We start from the raw sequence: 18,707 nt of genomic DNA, 5'->3' as shown, positions 1-18,707 counted from the left end.
CGCTCGATAGTGGAAATGCATGTTAAGGCGAAGTAGATTATTCCCACTGTCACTTTTTATAGGGTTCAATATGGAAGTCTCAGACATGGATATGACGGTGGCGTCTGGTAATTTCCGAGTTCAATGTCTCATGCTAATATCAAGAATCAGAACTAATCAATTTTCGGAACTCCGCGGGTGGCAAAGCAATAGTGTACCTCGCTAAATGAGCCGCGGAAGCTATAGAAGCCATTGATAAGCTTAGCGCCTGCGCTAAAATCAAGAGATCGCAAGGGTCCTCAGGAATACACCCACGTCCTGTTATGCCCTGTATCAAAATTACCACTCACTTGGTCCGCCCCCTTTGGACCTGGAACGTTATAGCGCTCGCTGTCTTTCTTTCATCTGTCATATCTCACCTCTCATGGCATCGTCCTCACACTAATACACCGCTCTTTCTCAATGGCGAATATCCTCCAACGGCTTCACTTTAATCCCCGACTACTTGTTCGTGCTAGAACGACCCAAATCCCCTTCTATTCATCTCGCTGCTACTCGGAAATGAAAAAGATGGACCCTCCATCTATCAAGTTGGACAACAGCGGCACTGGCCCCTTGCGAGTCCCTGGTTTCAATGGTGTACCCCTTTTCTATGAACATCCAAAAGACAATCGGTTTGCACATGGAATTTGCGATTGGAGACAAACTCCCCAATTGTTTTTGGTAGAGCTTTCCATGCTGCAGTTCATGTCGTATGTCACGGAACAGCTGGACTGGGAAAACCAGACCGAAGACCCGCAGACACTGGAAGAATGGCATCGGCACGCCGTTTCGGTCTTTGATCTCGATGAATCCTCATGGCAGTGGTGTGTAAAGGAGTTGCGAGACAAAGCCTCTGATTTCAAACGCACGGGCTATGTTGCTGTGTTTGATGCGGACTCCCGAGTCATCAAATCTCATGTTCATGACGATCTTCTCAAAGAGCTTCAAGAATCCATGTCGTCGCTATTTTCGGAATCGAATTCTGCTTCGTCTACTGCCTCGGGGGATCTCAATGAGAGTGGTTCAAAGAGTCCGGTTCGAGATGTGATTGACCCCTTAATGTATCCTCTCATTTATGGGCGAACTCGAGTCCTTGCCGACGAGGGCAAAGTGGATCTGGAGAGACCTGAGTCTTGGAGACCATCACAGTCCCATATTGCTCCGGTTCCCGAGAAACCATCCGACAGACACGAAGAAATGCATCCCAAAGAGAGAGAAAAAAGAGACGTAAGGGATAGCCGACATATTGGAAAGCAAAAGTACTGGTCCAATGCTTTTCAATATCTTCCATGCGAGGTTGCTCTGAACGAGCAAGGAGGAGTCAAAATTACCTCCTATGTCAATGGTGTGCATCCCAAGGAAAGGGGCATATACAAAGCACTCGAAGGACTCATTTCAGCCGCTATAGAACCATGGAATGAAATGCTTATCCGTGGAGATCAAGGTCGGACACCAATGCGAATCAGAACTTATGACTTCCAGGTGGAAGGCATTGATGGATACCCATTAGGGTATCCTAAGTTATATTTGTACCTGAACAACGCGAGGGAGGGACGATCACCTCCCATCACAGAAGAAGAATGGCCTGATGTTCGATCAAGAGTAAGAGAATATCTTAACCTCCCCGAACCCGAGAAGCGGTACCGCATATGGCCTGAATCTGGGTACCATGACCTTCTCGCTAGTATGCAGCCATATCAATGGAATTCTTCTGAAGAACTGGAAGGACTGATCCTCGCAAAGAGTAGCCGTTTGTTCGCCGTGAAAGGTGTTGAGCCGGGGATCTCCTTCACATACGATGAATGGAAGACTGGTGAAAATACAGGCCGCGCGATCATGCCCAAATGGAGTGACCCTGATGAACCTGAAAGTCCTCCAATTCCTGATCCAGATCACCAGTACTACTCTATATCTCTCCAAGATCAATTTGAGGGCCTACAGATCATAGTTCGAGTGTCAACTATTGAGCTCACTCCAGAAAATCCTTCGTATAAAGGTGATTCCCATCATAACGTTGCTGGTATCCTCAATGAGCATATCGTTTCTACGGCCGTATGCTACTTTGATTTACACAACATCAAAGACACAAAAGTTTTATTCCAACAAGAGACGAATATCCGTAGCTATGATTTCAATATTGAGAAGTTCATGGCTATGGATCGACTTTTTGATATTCCTGAGTGGCTATGCGACGATCCTTGTTCCCCCGATGCGCTACAGACCATAGGGTCTATTCCAGTTTCACGAAATGGGCAATTTCTTGCCTGGCCCAATACACTACGGTCTAAGGCCGAGGCTTTTAGTCTCGCAGATCCACTGCGGCCAGGATACCTTCGATTTGCGACTTTGTGGTTGGTAGACCCGCATTATCGAATCTGCTCAACTCAAAATGTGCCTCCCCAGGACCCAAGCTGGGTCAAAACATCACAATCCATGAAGAACGCACGAAAAGATGATTCTATGACAGTTACGCAGGCGGTTGAGGCTCGAAATCAAATGAGACAGGAGAGAGACAAAATAAGCAAGGATTTTCTGAAATACGGACACGGCTATCACACATATTCGGAAGAATACCTGATTTGAATACAGTCTAACTCAAGAAGTTGATAGATTGATGCTAGCAGGTAGAACACGCAGAGCTTTTGTATGTTGGAACTCCATAAATATAATCCCTTCTGAAATATTCTAATCACAGCTATCCAAGCTATCCAACTCAGTCAAGCTCCGACCGATCGTGGTGGTGATCTTTTGATGGTTTATATAAGATCGAGCACCGACCAACTTGCTGTTCCGAAGACCAACATACCAGGTTTTGTACTCCTGGGCTGTAGTGACTGAGCCGCCGTTGGCCGCCACTGTCAATCCCCAGTTTTCGCGATCATATGAAACATCTGTGTCCATTACAGTAAACGATGAAGACTGCAAAGACTTTCCGGGATAGTTGCCTTCAAACAATGGCTTCAGTCCGACTGAGAACATCTCACTTAGTCGCGCTCCTTGGGTGCCTGCTAACGCGCGCTTGAACTCGGGGAGATGGGTGTTCCACGCGTCTGGGAAGCCCGGCACGGTGCTACCTCGGGTCGATTTGACGATATCACTGAGCCGCTCGAGGACGACCTTATGCGAAATCTGCAAAGTGTCCCAATCTCGCAGCAAAAACTTCGTGTTGTAAATATCTCTCTTTTTCAAGAAAGTATTGATTTGGCCCAGGGTATCTTTGCTGTACTCGGGGGTTTGGCTCAAGAAAACGCCATTTCGAGGAAACCTTACACTTGTATAGACGTGCGACACAAATGTCCCAAAGTCAACCAAGGCCTTATTATCAAGACCTGGTCCCAAAGTACGTGTTGCTCCGTTCTTGAGAAAGTCCAAAACATATGCGTTGTACCCGTCGAATCTCCAACCCACTCTTTCATGCAACTTTCCAATTGCCCGATCAAGCTCTCAGCTAGATTGTAGCTAGTCACGCCCGGCTTTTTCAATCTGGTTCTATGTTTATTGTGTCAATTTGAGGTATGGTACTCAGGCAGCTTAGCGCTTCACTTTGCTTGGGATCCCTCATCACTTTGATGGCTTCCATAACACCTCCCTCCCCAACCCGGTGTCTGCTAAGATCATGCGAACGAAAGTAACAGAAAGACGGCGCCTCAATGCGAAATAGAGGGCGGTGAGCTTAAACAGACCAGTTGGCCCATGTTTATCAATGTAGTGCCTCGCAATGGCCCTTTTGTCTACACACACACACACAATTCATTAACGCCCGGCGGCTGAGCCGAGAGGGCAACTATCACTAATCTACCAGTACATACATGTTTCGTTATACGCCATGTCTCCTTGGAGCCCATACAGTATTTCCTTCCGTATTTGTCATTTCCGCTTCCAATCTCAGAGATGGTCCCTGTGCGTTAGTATTGGTTAGTAGACTTGCTTGAAGGCGCTTCATCAAGTGTTCAACATCCTATCCTCGGCAGTTGAAGCGCGTCTACCGTCTGTCACAAGGTGTTGGGGTTAGTAGGGGGGGGGGGGGGGGGGATTCTATCTGCGTTCGTTGGCTAGGTCAAGTGGCCTCAAGTCGGCCCGTAGCGATGGCAAACCGTATTGAGGCTCGCACTGCTTCTAAATTCGGCTTCCAGTTTTGATCATCGGAGGGTGACTTCCCTCCCAAGAAAAAGGACATGTTACTTCGGTGAGTGTGGGTGCATTGCAGCATTTCCGTCCGGTGCGCGGTCCACTTCCGGCATCGAAAGAGGAAGTGGTCCACAGTCTCTCTTGCTTGTCCACACGCACATTGATCTGTCTCGGCGGCATTGATCCGGAAGAGATATCCATTGAGTCTTGCCATGCCCGTGCGGAGCTGGGCCAATACGCTCGCTTCTTTCCACGATAGTCGGTCATACAGCAGTCGTGTGTGTCTTCCTGGAAGTCGCCGGCATAATCTTTGCTAGATCGTTGAGACAGCCTTGGGCAAGTGTAGGGTTCGTTCTTTGCCTCCAGCTCGTGTATAGAGAGATCGGGTGAGTCCAGTTGAACAGTTGCTTTGTTGTAAGACTGGCATCCATCTTCTATGTAAAGTCCAATAGGCTTGAGGATCCGAGGATCAATGACATCAAGACCGGGAGTTGTTGGCGGAGGGCTGAGTGAAAAATCTGCTGCGGAAAAGTAGGATGCAGCTAAGCTACTTCTACTGCTTTCACTAGGAGTGTCACTGAGTTCCGAACTGTAATATCGTTCGGGATGTTCCTCGACGTATGAAAGCAATATAGGAACGGGCAAAAATATATGATCTGACTACTGTTCGTGGCGTGAAGGCGGATGGGGGTAAAATAGGAATCTCTTGGGTCGCTCCTCCTTTGACTCTGTCGAATATCTTTGTGCTTCTAGCTCTAGCTCGCAAGCACGCTTCCTCTTTCTCGGAGGCTTTGGACTAGACTAAATAGCTTTGTTTAGCCCGTGGATGTCGTGCAAATGATGTCGAAGGTCACGCTTATTGTCGAAATCTTGGGTATAACCGTATACTGGCTTTATTATAGGCTACTAGAGCCTATATATATGCTGTTCTTCGATGTGTTGCCTTAGGTTACCACTTTTCAGCTAGTAATTCAATCGTTCTTCCGTAGGAAGATCCGTATTCCATAAGTATAAGGGATAGTAGCTAGGGTGGATCACCGTGTAACGATATATAATAATTTCATAGTGTTGAGTTTCCCATGACTGGAGATAAGTATTGCAGTGATCTCGCTATTCACTTAATAAGCACCACTCTATATATTCGTAACAAAAGCGTATTTGCGACTCCGAGACTTGAAAACTAGCTGCGTTCTCGCTTCGAACGTATGCATGGATGTAAGTGCTTCGTTCACTTTTTTTTAAGCTGATTGAATTTGTTAAAGGGTTGCGTAATCACGGCCAAATATTCACTTACCTTGCAATAATGACCTAGCAGGCTTTAGCGGGATAGGCACCATGAATAGGACTTTCACTAGGAAGGTAGACCATATCAAAGTCTCGAGAGCATTAAGTCTATAAGACTTTCACGAATATGATTTTCTCTTCAAAGGAAAGCTTAGTGGTACGGGATATCGCTGCTACGATTCGCGCAATTTTAGGCATGATCAAACTCTGAGCGCGTATAGAAACATTATTTGTCACTGAGACTGGCTGCTCTTTGCCACGGGTGAGGATTTTCTGATCCCTTCTCGCCTATAACCACGAAGTTTGATACCTTTTGAGTTCAAACCGGCGTTGCCGAACTAATGCGTTCCTATAACGTAGCTTCGCGGCCCGAAGATCCGTCTAGTTATTACACTTTCTGAGATCTTCGATACGACTTCTTAGTTCCACCAATTTAGGTAGCATCAAAACGCTTTCCTCGATGTGAGCAGGCAAATTAATAGGAAGACTAGGCACACAAAATTGAGTGTAGCCCTAGAAGTACTCAATATGTTTCGTTTCACCTTTCTTATTAAGAATAGCCGAGACTATGTCTATAGAGGAGCAATAGGCTTAATAGTGCTCTAGGAATATCTTTAGATCCCGATACGCCAGAATTTGTGAGACGGGCGCAGAGCCATACCTTGCTATATTAGGCGTTAACCACTAGATCATGCTTAGTCGTATTGATCTTTATATTTGCTTATATTCGACCTCCTTCGCTAGGTTCCTTCGTAAACAGTGTATTATCGGGTGTTCACTATAGCTAGCTATATCAAAGATCCGGTGTAGGTAGGAGGAAAACTCTTTGTTTATAAGAGGAATTTCTTGAGGCCCGTCGGCTATGACATTCCGGAAAATCGGTTTCGTCTTAAAACTTTTCTTCTATTCTAATGGGATCTCTCTATTCGATAGATCACATTCTTCCAAATCTGAAATAGTCTCTATACCAAAAAGAGCGCTATATGCAAGTGCAAGTGCGAGGAGAAGTTGGCTAGATACGAATTGCGGTTTGTTGCAATCACGGATACCGATTCCGAACCTAAGAACATATTAATAGAACTAGAAAAAATGAACCAATACTTTTGAATCCTTACACTATATACTTTTTATCACGATTATTCTTGAGCCATTTCTGGTTGACTCTCTATCCAACCTCCTATAGAGCGGTGGATAAAGGAAATAGAACCAACTTAATGTCCTAATTCAAAAATTAGAACAAAGTGAACATTGGAGACGGTTTATATATACTTCGTATCGAAGGCCTTTGTAGTGTTTATCCTTATCAGAAGGCATAAAAGTTCCGATTCTTGCCCCTATAAAAAGGTATAATTGAAGGGCAAATAGTATAAGGACCTTGGTCAGCCCGGGAATAAACTTTTGATGGTTAGCTTGCCAAATTGAGGCGACAACTTTCAAAAAGTCATCCCTCTTGAAGTTGTACTTCTGCTTTTTCTGGTTCACGACAATACCCTCTACTATCAATGTATTTTTTATCTACTGCGTTTCATGGAAGAGTAGAGTTAGTGATGTGTTGTTGATAGAGAGATAAAGAACCTATATTATATACTTCTTTTCTATCTTTCTAGGGTACCTCCGTTTTGGTGCTCTTTTTGAATCCCCCAAAGAATCGTTCCGCCCACGCTTTTATAGTTCTAATAGTTGGCTATTTGCCTTCGCTAAGTCTGCTTATAGTAGAACTCACACACTAGCGAATGAATTCCTTAACTATATCATGGCTCGGAGGGGAATATCTAGGAATAGTTTTGTAATGTTTGAACTTATTGCTTAGGTCTACTATGAAACTAGGAGAGAAGTCAGCTTCCTCTAAGAACTCGCGGGTCTTTTAACGTACTCGAGCCAGAGGTCTAGCGTCTCTTAGTGTATCTGCTTGGTCTTGTCGAGCTTCTTGTCTTTATTTCGGATACTGTCTTCCTCCCTATAGGCCCCGGGGACGTATCTATTCTTTTCTCGTAGTAGACGGCGCCTTTCCTTGATTATCTATCTTATCGCGTCTAACAAAGAAGTCCATTCGCTCTATTATTATGAACCTTGCTCAAATGCTAGCTATAGAAGCAGCTTGGTGAAATAGAAGAATTTGAATGAGGTAATAAGAGAGCTGGTTGATTAGGACATGGTGTCCTTATATAGCTAAGACTTAGAGCTCGAGTCGCCCGCCGTGCTAGAAAAAGACAACAAACTTTCATTGGACTATTCCTATTCGGATGGCCTTCGCCGTCTTTTTTGCGCCTGATAGACATGACGCATGATTTTGGGGGCGAGGGTTCCTCCAGAAAACGAGGGCAGTCCAAATATTGTCAACGCACTAACCATCACAGAATAAATGGCCTTGTGGGGCCTGTCTCTATTAGGTAAGGTCTAAATTGAGTTAAACAAATCAGGGGTGCTCACTGAGCATTACTAAGGTATCAGTGATCACTCACTGAGCACGCACTTTCGCTCACTGAGCACGCCACCGATTAGTCATTATGCACGTGACCGAACCAGAGCACGCTCACTGAGTCTGAGCCCGTGCTGACATCTACTCACTGATCCTGAGCCTGAGCGCCCTCATAAAGCGGCGGCAGCCCATATAGGAAATGCCCCACCCGGCAGACATTATCCTGTCTATATAGGTGCATATGCGCCATCATACGCCCATCCAATTTAGTTCTCTATATCAATCGAACAACATGGTCCAGGCAGCATTCTATAAAAAGACTTCTACATTCAATCCAATTCATTCCACATTTATATCCCGATGGACATATGTATTTTGCGCTAAACTACTTCGGGATCCCGACCTCAGTAGATCACATCTTGCACAATAGTCTGCTCCCTTTGTTCCTCATTCCACTCTTCATGAGAGATGGCTACCTTAAGTATTGTCCCTGTGACTCTTTCACGAGACAAAGTGCCCACCAAAACAAATGTCAGAGATATCATCGGCACCTTTCTACCAGAATGGCGCTCTGTGGACCCAGAAACCCTGACCATGTCATACCATGCGTCTTTTATCAATGCCCACTGCCCAGTAGAGCGACCAGTACCGGTCAATGATATACCTGCCGAACCCTACAAGGTGTTCATCAAATTTCACATTGACACCGAGGGAGACCCCGAAGTCTTTAAGCAACTGGTGCCAAGCAAACAGGAGGAAGCAATCCTCACCTATGAATTTGGTCGATCTAAGCTGGGAGCCAAAGTGTATGGATTTTTCCGCACGGAGGATGGTACACTTGGGAGAATCGATGAATTCTTGGATGCACGAAATATGGAGCCGGAGGATGTCGAAAATACGGCTATCCGAGCGGATGTTGCGAAGGCATTGGCAACACTTCATACTTTGGAAACTTCATTGGAGAAGAAACCATCTGATTCATCTTGTGGAGCTATCATCAATGGACTGGAGAAGTACCATAAGGTAGACAAGTTGAAGGCACTTGGAAGAGAAGGAGGTGTCAGTGTAGACAGCCTCGTTGACTACGACTTCGGGACCAGATTGAAAAAGATTCTGAATAAGCTGGAATCAATTGGTGGAAAGACAGGATGGTGCATGCACGACGTCCAATTTATGAATGTCATGATCAAAAATAACTCAAAGGAAGGAGAAAGCACAGTCGCCTTGATTGATTTTGAGTTCGTGATTCCCAACTACCGAGCCTTGGATATCGGCGGGCATTTTATGCAAAAGATGTTCCAGTGGTTTGATGAGGAGAGCAAGATTGCAAATTGCAGGAAGTACACAGAGAACGAAAAGAAACACTTCTGTGAAGTGTATGCCACTCAGTGGAACACAATCCATGGTGATTCGGATACTGGGGAACAGGTCTTCTTGGAAAGTGAATATGGATACATGTTGGCACTTGCCTTTGATATTCACATGATGCTGTGGTTCATGAATGAAAAACACGACAAGGATCCCTTGAACCTTGTCGGACTTAACAAGCTATTCCATGAGTTTGTGGGCCAGTATACTAGACTTGGACTAGAAGATCAGTAGTCGAAATTCAAAGTTCTGCATTACTTCTGCTTCCCGCTTCATGCGGTTGATCTGGCACTCGTCCACCCTCCACTCGGCTGTGAAACTCCACAAAAACAACTGTTTACAAAGAGCCAACCGTCTCGTACCGCATACTACAAATGAGCCGAGTTTTTACTTTTGCCTTATGCGGAGATGGGGTCCCGGTATCTTGGAGTATAAGTGTCCGGTCTGAACAAAAGCCGGGGCGGAGACAGTTTTACCAAGCCATATACTCAACAACAAGAGATGAAATAAGTCATCTGCCTTTCCCCAATACAACTCTTCCTGTAAAATCTTGCAATGTCCCTTCGGCTTGACCCAGAATTTGAGAATGTGGCTGCACCGCTTGATGCTAATTTCTGAATCAAGTATATTGATCTCGTTCTATTTCTATTTTCCTCGGCACCTTAGAAGGTAGTGTAGAAGTCAACTAAGTATGGCCAAAAGGAAATCGAAAATATTATATAGTGCACGCGCCCCACAATAACAACCTTGTCTTTGTGGAAGCTCGCTCGCTAACCCGGATCGAAGGTTCGGAATGTGCCTGCGTAATACTCAGAGACCATAAACAATAAGCGTTTCAATAGCTATAAGCTTCGGAAGGATTTCAGAAGTGTTGTTGAAGGTAGGGTTATGCGGAAGTCTAGTGGCGACTATACACTGCCCGTAGTGTGCCCGTAACGGACCATCTGTCGCTACCGCCTTATACGTAAACGCATTCAACCGTAGCGTGAGAGATGACCACCTACCGTCGAGGCTAGCAACTGACTTCCGTGAGGCAGTTGCAGGCGGGGTAATCCCTTCCGTAAGCCGAGTGTGGTCATCACAGGAGCTGAGGCAACCCCAATAAAACTCCTCAAGGACCCTCTTCTATACCGCTATACCACTATTTATTCCCTATCGACTCTGCTGCCTCCTTCACATCCATTTAGCATACTCTATCCTGTATAACACTATCAAGATTAAAACACCCTCTACGAGTAAAACGATATCAACGAAACCCCAGATTCCCAAATGGCAACAGGGCCAGTGCGAGAGCAGCTGGAGACTGAAGATGTTCTCGTATATCCCACCGGGTTCAAGCGAGGGCTCGTTCTCTTCTCAATTCTCCTCTGCGTCGTCTTTGTCGGCCTCGACATGACCATCGTCGCGGTGGCCGTCCCTAGCCTCTCCAACCAGTTCAAGCAGCTAAACGACATTGGATGGTATTCAGCATCCTACCAGCTGATCGCCAGCAGTTTCATCTTCTTCTTCGCCCGGCTGTACACGGTCTTCCCCATGAAATCCATCTTCCTAGTCTCTATATTCCTATTTGAGCTCGGCTCGCTCCTCTGCACCGTCGCCCCGACCAGTGCGACGTTCATCCTTGGCCGCGCCATCGCAGGCTTAGGCAGTAGCGGTGTCCAGACAGGCAGCATTGTGCTGCTGACCAGTCAACTGCCTGTGCATAAGCGGCCATTCTGGACCGGGATCGTAGGCGCAGGCTCCAACATAGCCATGGTGATTGCTCCCCTTATCGGTGGCGTGCTAATCGACGCCTTCTCCTGGAGGGCTTGTTTCGGAATCAACTTGCCCATCGGGGCTATTGCAAGCGGGTTCATCGCATACGGGTTCCAAATGCCGGCGAACCCCCCTCACGAAGCCGGGTTGCCCGTGGTGGAAATGTGCCAGCGGCTCGACATTGCGGGGACGCTGGTATTCGTACCTGCCATTGTCTGCCTACTAATCGGGCTACAATGGGGCGGCCTCAAATACGGCTGGACCGATGCGCGGATTATCGTGCTGCTGGTGGTCTTTCCCGTGTTCATCGGCGTCTTTGCGGTTATGCAGTGCCGTAAGAAGGAAGATGCGACCCTTCCCCCGCGCATTATGACGCAGCGCAGTGTCCTGGCTGGCGCTTGGTTTAATGCTTGCAGCAATGGTATCCTCGCCGTTACTGAGTACTATATGTCGATCTACTTCCAGGGGGTGCGCGGGTTTAGTGCTACGAAATCTGGCGCTATGGGCTTGCCGCTCTTTGCGGGTATGGCTGTGACAGTCCTCACGGCCGGTGTAGGGACCACATGGATGGGGTATTATTACCGTAAGTATGAGCATATTCCCCTGGAAGGAAGGGTAATTAACGATATCTATATTCACTATAGCTTTTATGCTTATTAGCTCAGTCCTCATGCCTATCGCCTCCGGGCTGCTTATCACAATCGAATACAATGACGCCCTGGTCAAAATCATCCTACTCCTGACCTTTCTCGGCGCCGGCGTGGGGCTGGGACTTCAAGCGCCAGTGTTCGCCGTGCAGACCGTTCTCCCAGACAAGGACATCGCCACCGGGGTTGCAATCACCGGGTTCACGGGGCTTCTCGCATCTGCGCTTTTTGTTTCGGTTTCTGCTGTGCTGTTTCAGAGCCGATTGGCCATCGAAGTGGAGCGCCATTCGCCGGGGACTGACCGGAACATTTTTGACCACGGAGGCCTGGTGGATGTGAGGGAGCAGATTGGATCTGCTAGACTCGGTGCTGTGCTTTCTGGATATGACGAGGCGGTGATTCAGACGCTTTATATTCCTGTTGCGTTGGCTTCGTTATCGATTTTGGCGAGTGTGGCAATGGAGAGGAGGAGTGTTAAGACGACTCAGTGAGCCATTTTTCACTCTCACCCTATCGATATGCAATGAGTTTTTGGGTATGATTTAGATATAAATCATACATACAACAACCTCTTCTTCAACATATGCTCCGTCTTAGGTTAAGGAAACAGCAATAGCACGGCTAACTTTGTATGCGCTATGCTCGATAGAAAATTAACATCTCCCTTCGCTGATACTCTATGAACATACCCCATCCATATCATTCTTGTTAATTTGCCCCTCGTTGGTGGTTACTCTCTTCATCCTTGGGTGGAGGCACTTTTTTTTTGTCGACGGGACTAGATATTGGGCTATTTCTAATGCCATCTTGGCGCGCGAGAGGTACCGCAATGCTGCTCGTGCTGCCTCAGTCGGTGTAAGCTTGATTGTTTATCTAACTGATACTATGGTTTTGCTGTGCGAGATCCTTTAAAATACCTCTTTATTCTCTCACCAGAGTCTATCTGTTTCGGAGCTACTTGACCTGGATGATTTTGCCTTTTTGATAATATGAATGAGCACAAGATTGAGCAAGATGAACCATTCAGCTGTAGATTAATGTAAGGATAGTTTAACCTTCATTTACTAGGATGAAGCTACAAAATCGTACGACACGAATGGATCAAAGCATACATGAAGTGGCACAGTTTTAACCCTGAGAGACAGGCCGAAGAGACCAAGATCACGTTGAAGCGGAAAGGAAAAAGAAAAAAAAAGCATCATAGCACATCGCAAGACATGAAGTTGAACCCCAAACCCATTCAAGAGGCATGATAAACCTTGAAACTCTTAAACTCCCAATAGGCATCCACAAAACTCTGCGGACTACTCTTGACAAACTCAGTACAAGTAGCAGGACAATGATAAAGCTCATCATAAAACTGCGGCTGAGCAGCCAACTCCCCACAAAGATCAATATTAGCAATGATACTCTGGTTCCTGAAATGTGAAGCAATATCACACTCGGTCCCTGGGAAATCAGCAAAAGCAGTGCCCCAGGTAGAAGGATCAGGTTTGGAATCCGTGATATCAGTGGGTATGGAATCCCTTCTGAAGAACCAAGCACGGATGCCATCGTCACGCAGTTCAAGTGCATAAACACCACCACCAGCCTTGTTCAGTGCAGCGCCATATGAATCATCGGCACCGACAACGCCACAGCCTGTATTCCCACTGACACTACCATCGCAGTTATCGAAGGAGACTCGTCCGGTTTGTTTGCGCTTGACGTTCTTCATTGTGCAACCTTTCGAGGAATGCAGGGAGACCTCGTTACCGTGTGCTCCTTCGTTTGTTGTTTCGAGAACATCGATCTCCCCATTTGAAGGCCAGTTATAACCATCTGTTAACCACAGCGCTGGCCATGTCCCGCATCCGAAGGGTGTATGCAGGATATCGAAGATAAATAAACCATTGTCATACTGATTGGTCGATTCCAAACGGACTGAGTTCCGGCCAGCGATAGTGTTTAGTGTTTTCGCATCGACGCGGAGGATGGCTGAATTCTCAGTCGCGTGCGTGAGGTTCAAGTCTGTGGCTGCGTCTTTGTTGACATAGACGACAAAGCCGGATGTAGGGTCTTGCTCGGTGAAGTAGGTGAAGTGGTCAAAGAAGGATGTTCCCTCGTATGTATCTGTGAGGGTGTAATCCAGGGGTATGTACTTCGGGTATCTGTTTTTCACGACTTCAACGGGAACCACGATTACGATCAATAGTAGGACGACGGCTGCTCCGCCTGCGAGGAGCCTGTTACGCAGGGACCAGCCACGTGGGTCATACTTGTGACGGGTGGTTGTGGCGTCTAGGCCTGGGACTGCCGAAGTTGTGATGGGGGTTTTGGTTTCGAGGGTGGGGATGCGCGAGGTGGCTCCGCTGTAGCGGTCCAGGAATTGGGGTGGGAGTTGGCGTTCGTCCATAGTGGTATTAGATATCAAGTAGGGATGTTGTATTGTGTAAAGGATGCTTTGGGGATGTTAGCAACGGCCATGACTCTTCTTTTAACCTTAGGTGCAGCAACAATCTGTCGTCATGGACCCTGGAATGGAGTGTCGATCAGTAAGGGTTCCCGTTTGCGAACCCACGGATCGCCTGTCTCAAAGTAGTCTAGTCTGCTATACTATGCCTTTGTGAGCACTAGCTCGGTTTCTTAATCCAAGGTTCCGACTGGTACCTGGCACCTGGCCAGACAAGGTGTTATTTGGTTGATTTGATGTTGTGACTGGTATTCTACTGTATGTTCGACGCGAAAAATACGTCACCGCCGACCGGTCCCCCCGCAATCAGTTAAGGAATGTGCACAGTCCCGACGTCGAGCCATATGGCTTGACGTGTTTTGAACGAAAAAATGATGAATGCATTCAATAGATGTTCGAATTATGTCCAATATGCAGCTAATCCGGTTGTATGCAAAAAACGCCGGTTTTCTATGGTATCAACAAAAAACAACAGATCCACCCACTGTCTATCGATTGGATCGGATAGTCGAGGAGCGATGCACCAGGGATTCTGCATTTGGCGCAGGTCCTGTTTGCCAGTCATGGGTTTCCAGACCGGATGTCTGGGCTGCATCGTTCCTCGCCTGAGATAGGGTACGCGACTGTGATTGGCCGAGAGAGCCAGTACCACTGAGGTTGGATGTGCGTCGGCGCATCCGCCTCTCGCTCTGTTCGGCTTCGTGTCGATTCATGGCGTCGGATGGGAGAAGGACGGCGCGATCCAGCGCGTAGGGTAGACCACGGTGGCGACCACGAAGTTGCATGGCGATGATTACCAATTTGGAAACCACATTAAACTGTCCTGAGAAAGAGGTGTTCACTCCGGGGTATCCAAACGACAGACCGACTGTACCATAGGCCGAGACAACTTCGAATAGAACGGTGAACAGCTGGAAGGAGTAGTCATCCTGTACCTGCAACCGTCCGCCTTCTGCAATGGCGATGATGAAGAGACCCAAGAACACATACCACAAATCAAAACTCAGCTGGCGACGCAAGTGAGCTCCGATGTAGGTAGGGGCATTGGATTCCTCATCTTGGTCCTCGTCGGTGACATCGTATATACCGAGACTCTTCTCCTCGTACACGTTGGTTCGACGCATTGAAATAGCGATCGGGAACACTGAAATATACATCATGATGAGATAGGATACCTGGATGGCGGGGTGGAGGTCCGTAAGACTGATGATTCCGAAACCGGCCGTTCGTGTCGCGGCAGCTTGGAAAAAGCCATCAAGGACTCGAATTCCAGGAGGGAGCGCGGTGACAGCAGAATCGTTAAGCTATGTAATGGGTCAGCGGTGTTGTAAAAAGTAGAAGAGCAAGTGACTCACATCCAAAATGACGAAGAAAATCACATCAATACCGTTCAGTGCAACTAGAATGGCAAACAGCCACCAGGTGGCATTGCGAGGGAACAAGAGGGTAAAGCATCGACGCGGGTGGTCCAGGAGGAACTTGAGTTCTTCCCATAGAGCAGTGCCTTGGCGAGTAAACTTGGACATAACCCAGATCATCAAACGGAGCATACATGGGAACGCAGTGTTTCCAATGATAATCAGGAATGAGAACATAAGCAACGGAAAGACGGCCCGCTGGAAGGAGTAGAAAGAGTCGGGCGTCAAGGTGAAACCCAAGTCGTTAAAGGCAGAGGCAGCAGTGAAAATTCCCCACCAAGGCCGTCCAACTCCAGCCTCTCGGACAACATCACCCCATTGGTCCACCGTCATGATCCAACCAATCATGCTCAGCATGCCGATGAGGTGGAAGCCAACGTAGTAAGTGATGAGCACGACAGCCAGGGTCTTCAGTGCGCGATATTCGATACCACCTAACTCATCGCGCTGTTCCTCAGTTAGGTCAACGAAGTTGGAGTTTCGTGCCACTGTCGCATTCCAACTGAGATATGGCTGAGTCGAGAGATCCCGTTCTTGTGTCAGAGATCGAAAAATTCCCCTAAAGGTGTTTCTCGTGTTGGTAGGGGCAAGAGTAGTGGTTTCATTCCCATCCTTGGTTTCTCGGAACGTAGGTTGAGTATTAAGACGAGGGAATGTATTCCCCCGTGGGCGAGCCCTTGGAATATCCGGCTCGTTGATGGTGATATGGGGTCCTTCAAGTGGACCGACTTGATCATGCGCCTCGGGGTGGTTAGACGAGCTATCATCGGTATTGTGAGGACTAGGAGGAGCCGGCTCATCCTCCTGCTCGACATCTTCTTCCAAAGCTTCGGGCGCACCGCCACGATCATACTCACGTGGACTTGGGATCCGAAGAGCGCCTTTGTCCTTCCGCTGCTTTTCCAAGAAGGCGATGTGAGTTTCGGGGTTCAGATGGGTTGGGACCTTCAAACTGCCGAGTCCAAATCGAGGCTCAGGTTCCGTCTCCGTTTCCTCGGAGGAGCTAGAACCGGACCGAGACCCGGAGTTAGAGCCGGCACTGGGTGTGTGGATTTCTGGAGTGTCCACCCCCGGAGCTATATCTTTGTTGGTCGGGTCCGCGAGGCGACCGCCCCGCGCATCTCCTGAATTGTTCCGTAACACCACAATCGGCCGGCCACTGACTCCAAGCTCGGCGCGGTTCACTTCGTTACTATCCCGGTCCTCGGTCACAGTTTCCATTCGAGATCGGGTTCGTCGCATCGCACGTGCGTCACGGACCACGTGCTGGAAGCGCTTCTCAAACCAGTACAACCGGATAAAGACCAGCGCACCATGAATAAAAATCGGAGTACACAGACACGTCATCAAGTATAGGACGATTTGTTGGTAGAGTTTGAGCTTATTGACGTCGACGGTGTTCAGCCCGCTCTGGGTGGCGGCGCCGGAGGCGAAGAAGAGCGCATCGATGTAGGCGAGCTCGCTGCCGGGGTAGAGGATAATCGAACCGATGATCACCCACGAGATGATATAGGCATAGTGGATGAAGATGAAGTTCAGGTGCAGCTCGTTCAGGAACGGTACCTTTTGCTTCAGGGAGGATACCTGGCGCACGAAGGCCGAGAACATGTTGACCAGTCGGCCAAAGAGTTGCCCAGAGGCCACAGGGGCCTGATATGACGAGATGTGAGACTCTCGAAAGGAGGGGAATTTTTCAATCCTGCTTAAATTTAGCTTGCACCGCCGACCTCGTTCTGCGATCCATACATGTGGTTACGTCGATCGCTACCGAGCGGAGAGTTTTCCAAGAACACCGCTGTTATCCGCGTGGCATTGAGCCACAATTTGCGAAAGACATGAGGAAAGGGAAGAGAGGATTGAATATAATTGAGAAGAGAGAAAGATGCGACCAGATAAAAAATTGAAAAAAAAAAAAAAACAAATGGCGAAGCTGCAAAAAAATAACGCATGCGGCCGAGTAGATTACTGTATTGTATTGTCAACTGCCATGGAAAACGTGGACTGCCGATCGCTTTTGCGCCCATTTTGGGAGTGGCGAAGCAACGCCAGCTGGTATTGGTATGTAACGCTTTCTCTTCCCTGGCAGTTGACTGAGTTATCCACTGTGGACTCATCTCCCCTTTTTCTTTATAGTCAAGCTTTCTCATGTTTCATATCTATCTTGGTCTCTGTGCAGAGGTGGCGGTGGAACGCTGCTGCAGTCTGCATCCTGCAATCTGCAACAGGCATGTGGTCACTGCAGTATGCATAGTGGATTTGATAGCTCCAATCTTCCGATATAGCTCGATATAGCCAACAAACTAGCAATGTCCATGTTATATCTGGCTGCCTAATCAGGGGCGAATTTGAGATCGGCCCACTTTTCATTCCACCATGTCGTGGCCCGGCCCTAGACTGCTACACTTAACCCCTGTGATGTTAGGGCTGGTGAAAAAATCACTATATTTGCTCCCTGATTGGCCCGTTTATCCATGCATTTCGACACCTTATACTTGGCGCTGCAGTCCAGATATAAGGTCTCTTATCTTATCTCCAATTATCTGTCGACATGTCCCAGGCACTGTATTTCATTGGGGCGTTCTTTTTCTACCCTGCTAGCGGTGTACACACTTTAAACAAAGAGACAAGTGGGTATATGTATATTGCCCTTTCCGGAAATCAGCTTACCAGGCCACGGTCGCTCCCGACATTCCTTGCCGGAAGGGATGATCTTTTTCACATGCTAGTTTATATGAATTAATCATACTAAAGCCAATGCACGCTCATGGTTAAGAAATGATATCAGCTGCCAAGAGTAAGGCCGGCCATTCCGGTCACTTGGTCTCGAAACTCACAGTAGTCCCGGGACACCAAACTAATGATTGAACTCGTTGTTTGCCGGGAAATTCCGGCTGTCAATGCCTCATCATCATTAACGGGGTTTGTTAGAGAGCCTACCGTGGATTTTGTCGATATACTAAGCATAGTGAAGACCTTCGTAAACTTGGTTCAGTAACTGTAATTTATACTTGTTCGAAAAAATAGACGCGAGCCAAGAATGTAAGCGAAGCCACTCGTATCTGCAGCTGATAAGATCGGATGCGCCGCTCACGGCATAATGAGGTATCACAAAGATGTGTTGTAGTTGGATTGAAGATCGGACTTGCAGATCTATATTACAATTTCGACTGGATCTACACAAATCCGCTCACCGAATATATATATATATATATATA

The 18,707-nt window shown here is 47.5% G+C and overlaps 6 protein-coding genes across 6 annotated transcripts; 3 read left to right on the top strand and 3 right to left on the bottom strand.

The window, feature by feature from the left end:
* Positions 1-540: 540 nt before the first annotated feature.
* N7508_002619 (DUF4246 domain-containing protein) lies at positions 541-2,604 on the top strand (the record flags this gene model as incomplete). Its single annotated transcript, XM_058460685.1, has 1 exon — positions 541-2,604. One exon carries the CDS (start codon positions 541-543, stop codon positions 2,602-2,604), a length of 2,064 nt encoding a protein of 687 aa, XP_058324217.1.
* A 102-nt stretch (positions 2,605-2,706) lies between these two features.
* On the bottom strand, positions 2,707-3,437 carry N7508_002618 (uncharacterized protein; the record flags this gene model as incomplete). The annotated part of the gene is made up of 2 exons (XM_058460684.1): positions 2,707-3,350; positions 3,410-3,437. 2 exons carry the CDS (start codon positions 3,435-3,437, stop codon positions 2,707-2,709), a joined length of 672 nt encoding a protein of 223 aa, XP_058324216.1.
* A 4,883-nt stretch (positions 3,438-8,320) lies between these two features.
* On the top strand, positions 8,321-9,454 carry N7508_002617 (putative choline kinase; the record flags this gene model as incomplete). Its single annotated transcript, XM_058460683.1, has 1 exon — positions 8,321-9,454. One exon carries the CDS (start codon positions 8,321-8,323, stop codon positions 9,452-9,454), a length of 1,134 nt encoding a protein of 377 aa, XP_058324215.1.
* Positions 9,455-10,489: 1,035 nt separating this feature from the next.
* On the top strand, positions 10,490-12,113 carry N7508_002616 (uncharacterized protein; the record flags this gene model as incomplete). The annotated part of the gene is made up of 2 exons (XM_058460682.1): positions 10,490-11,558; positions 11,620-12,113. 2 exons carry the CDS (start codon positions 10,490-10,492, stop codon positions 12,111-12,113), a joined length of 1,563 nt encoding a protein of 520 aa, XP_058324214.1.
* Positions 12,114-12,862: 749 nt separating this feature from the next.
* N7508_002615 (glycoside hydrolase family 16 protein) lies at positions 12,863-14,017 on the bottom strand (the record flags this gene model as incomplete). Its single annotated transcript, XM_058460681.1, has 1 exon — positions 12,863-14,017. The coding sequence occupies one exon, from the start codon at positions 14,015-14,017 to the stop codon at positions 12,863-12,865; it is 1,155 nt and encodes a 384-aa protein (XP_058324213.1).
* Positions 14,018-14,562: 545 nt separating this feature from the next.
* On the bottom strand, positions 14,563-17,100 carry N7508_002614 (potassium ion transporter; the record flags this gene model as incomplete). The annotated part of the gene is made up of 2 exons (XM_058460680.1): positions 14,563-15,378; positions 15,430-17,100. 2 exons carry the CDS (start codon positions 17,098-17,100, stop codon positions 14,563-14,565), a joined length of 2,487 nt encoding a protein of 828 aa, XP_058324212.1.
* Between the last annotated feature and the right edge of the window lie 1,607 nt (positions 17,101-18,707).

Source organism: Penicillium antarcticum, assembly GCF_028974205.1.
Source record: "Penicillium antarcticum strain IBT 31339 chromosome Unknown utg000002l_segment0_segment0, whole genome shotgun sequence".
In the NCBI taxonomy this organism is placed as follows: Eukaryota; Fungi; Ascomycota; class Eurotiomycetes; order Eurotiales; family Aspergillaceae; genus Penicillium; species Penicillium antarcticum.
This window is presented reverse-complemented; position numbering and strand designations above follow the sequence as displayed.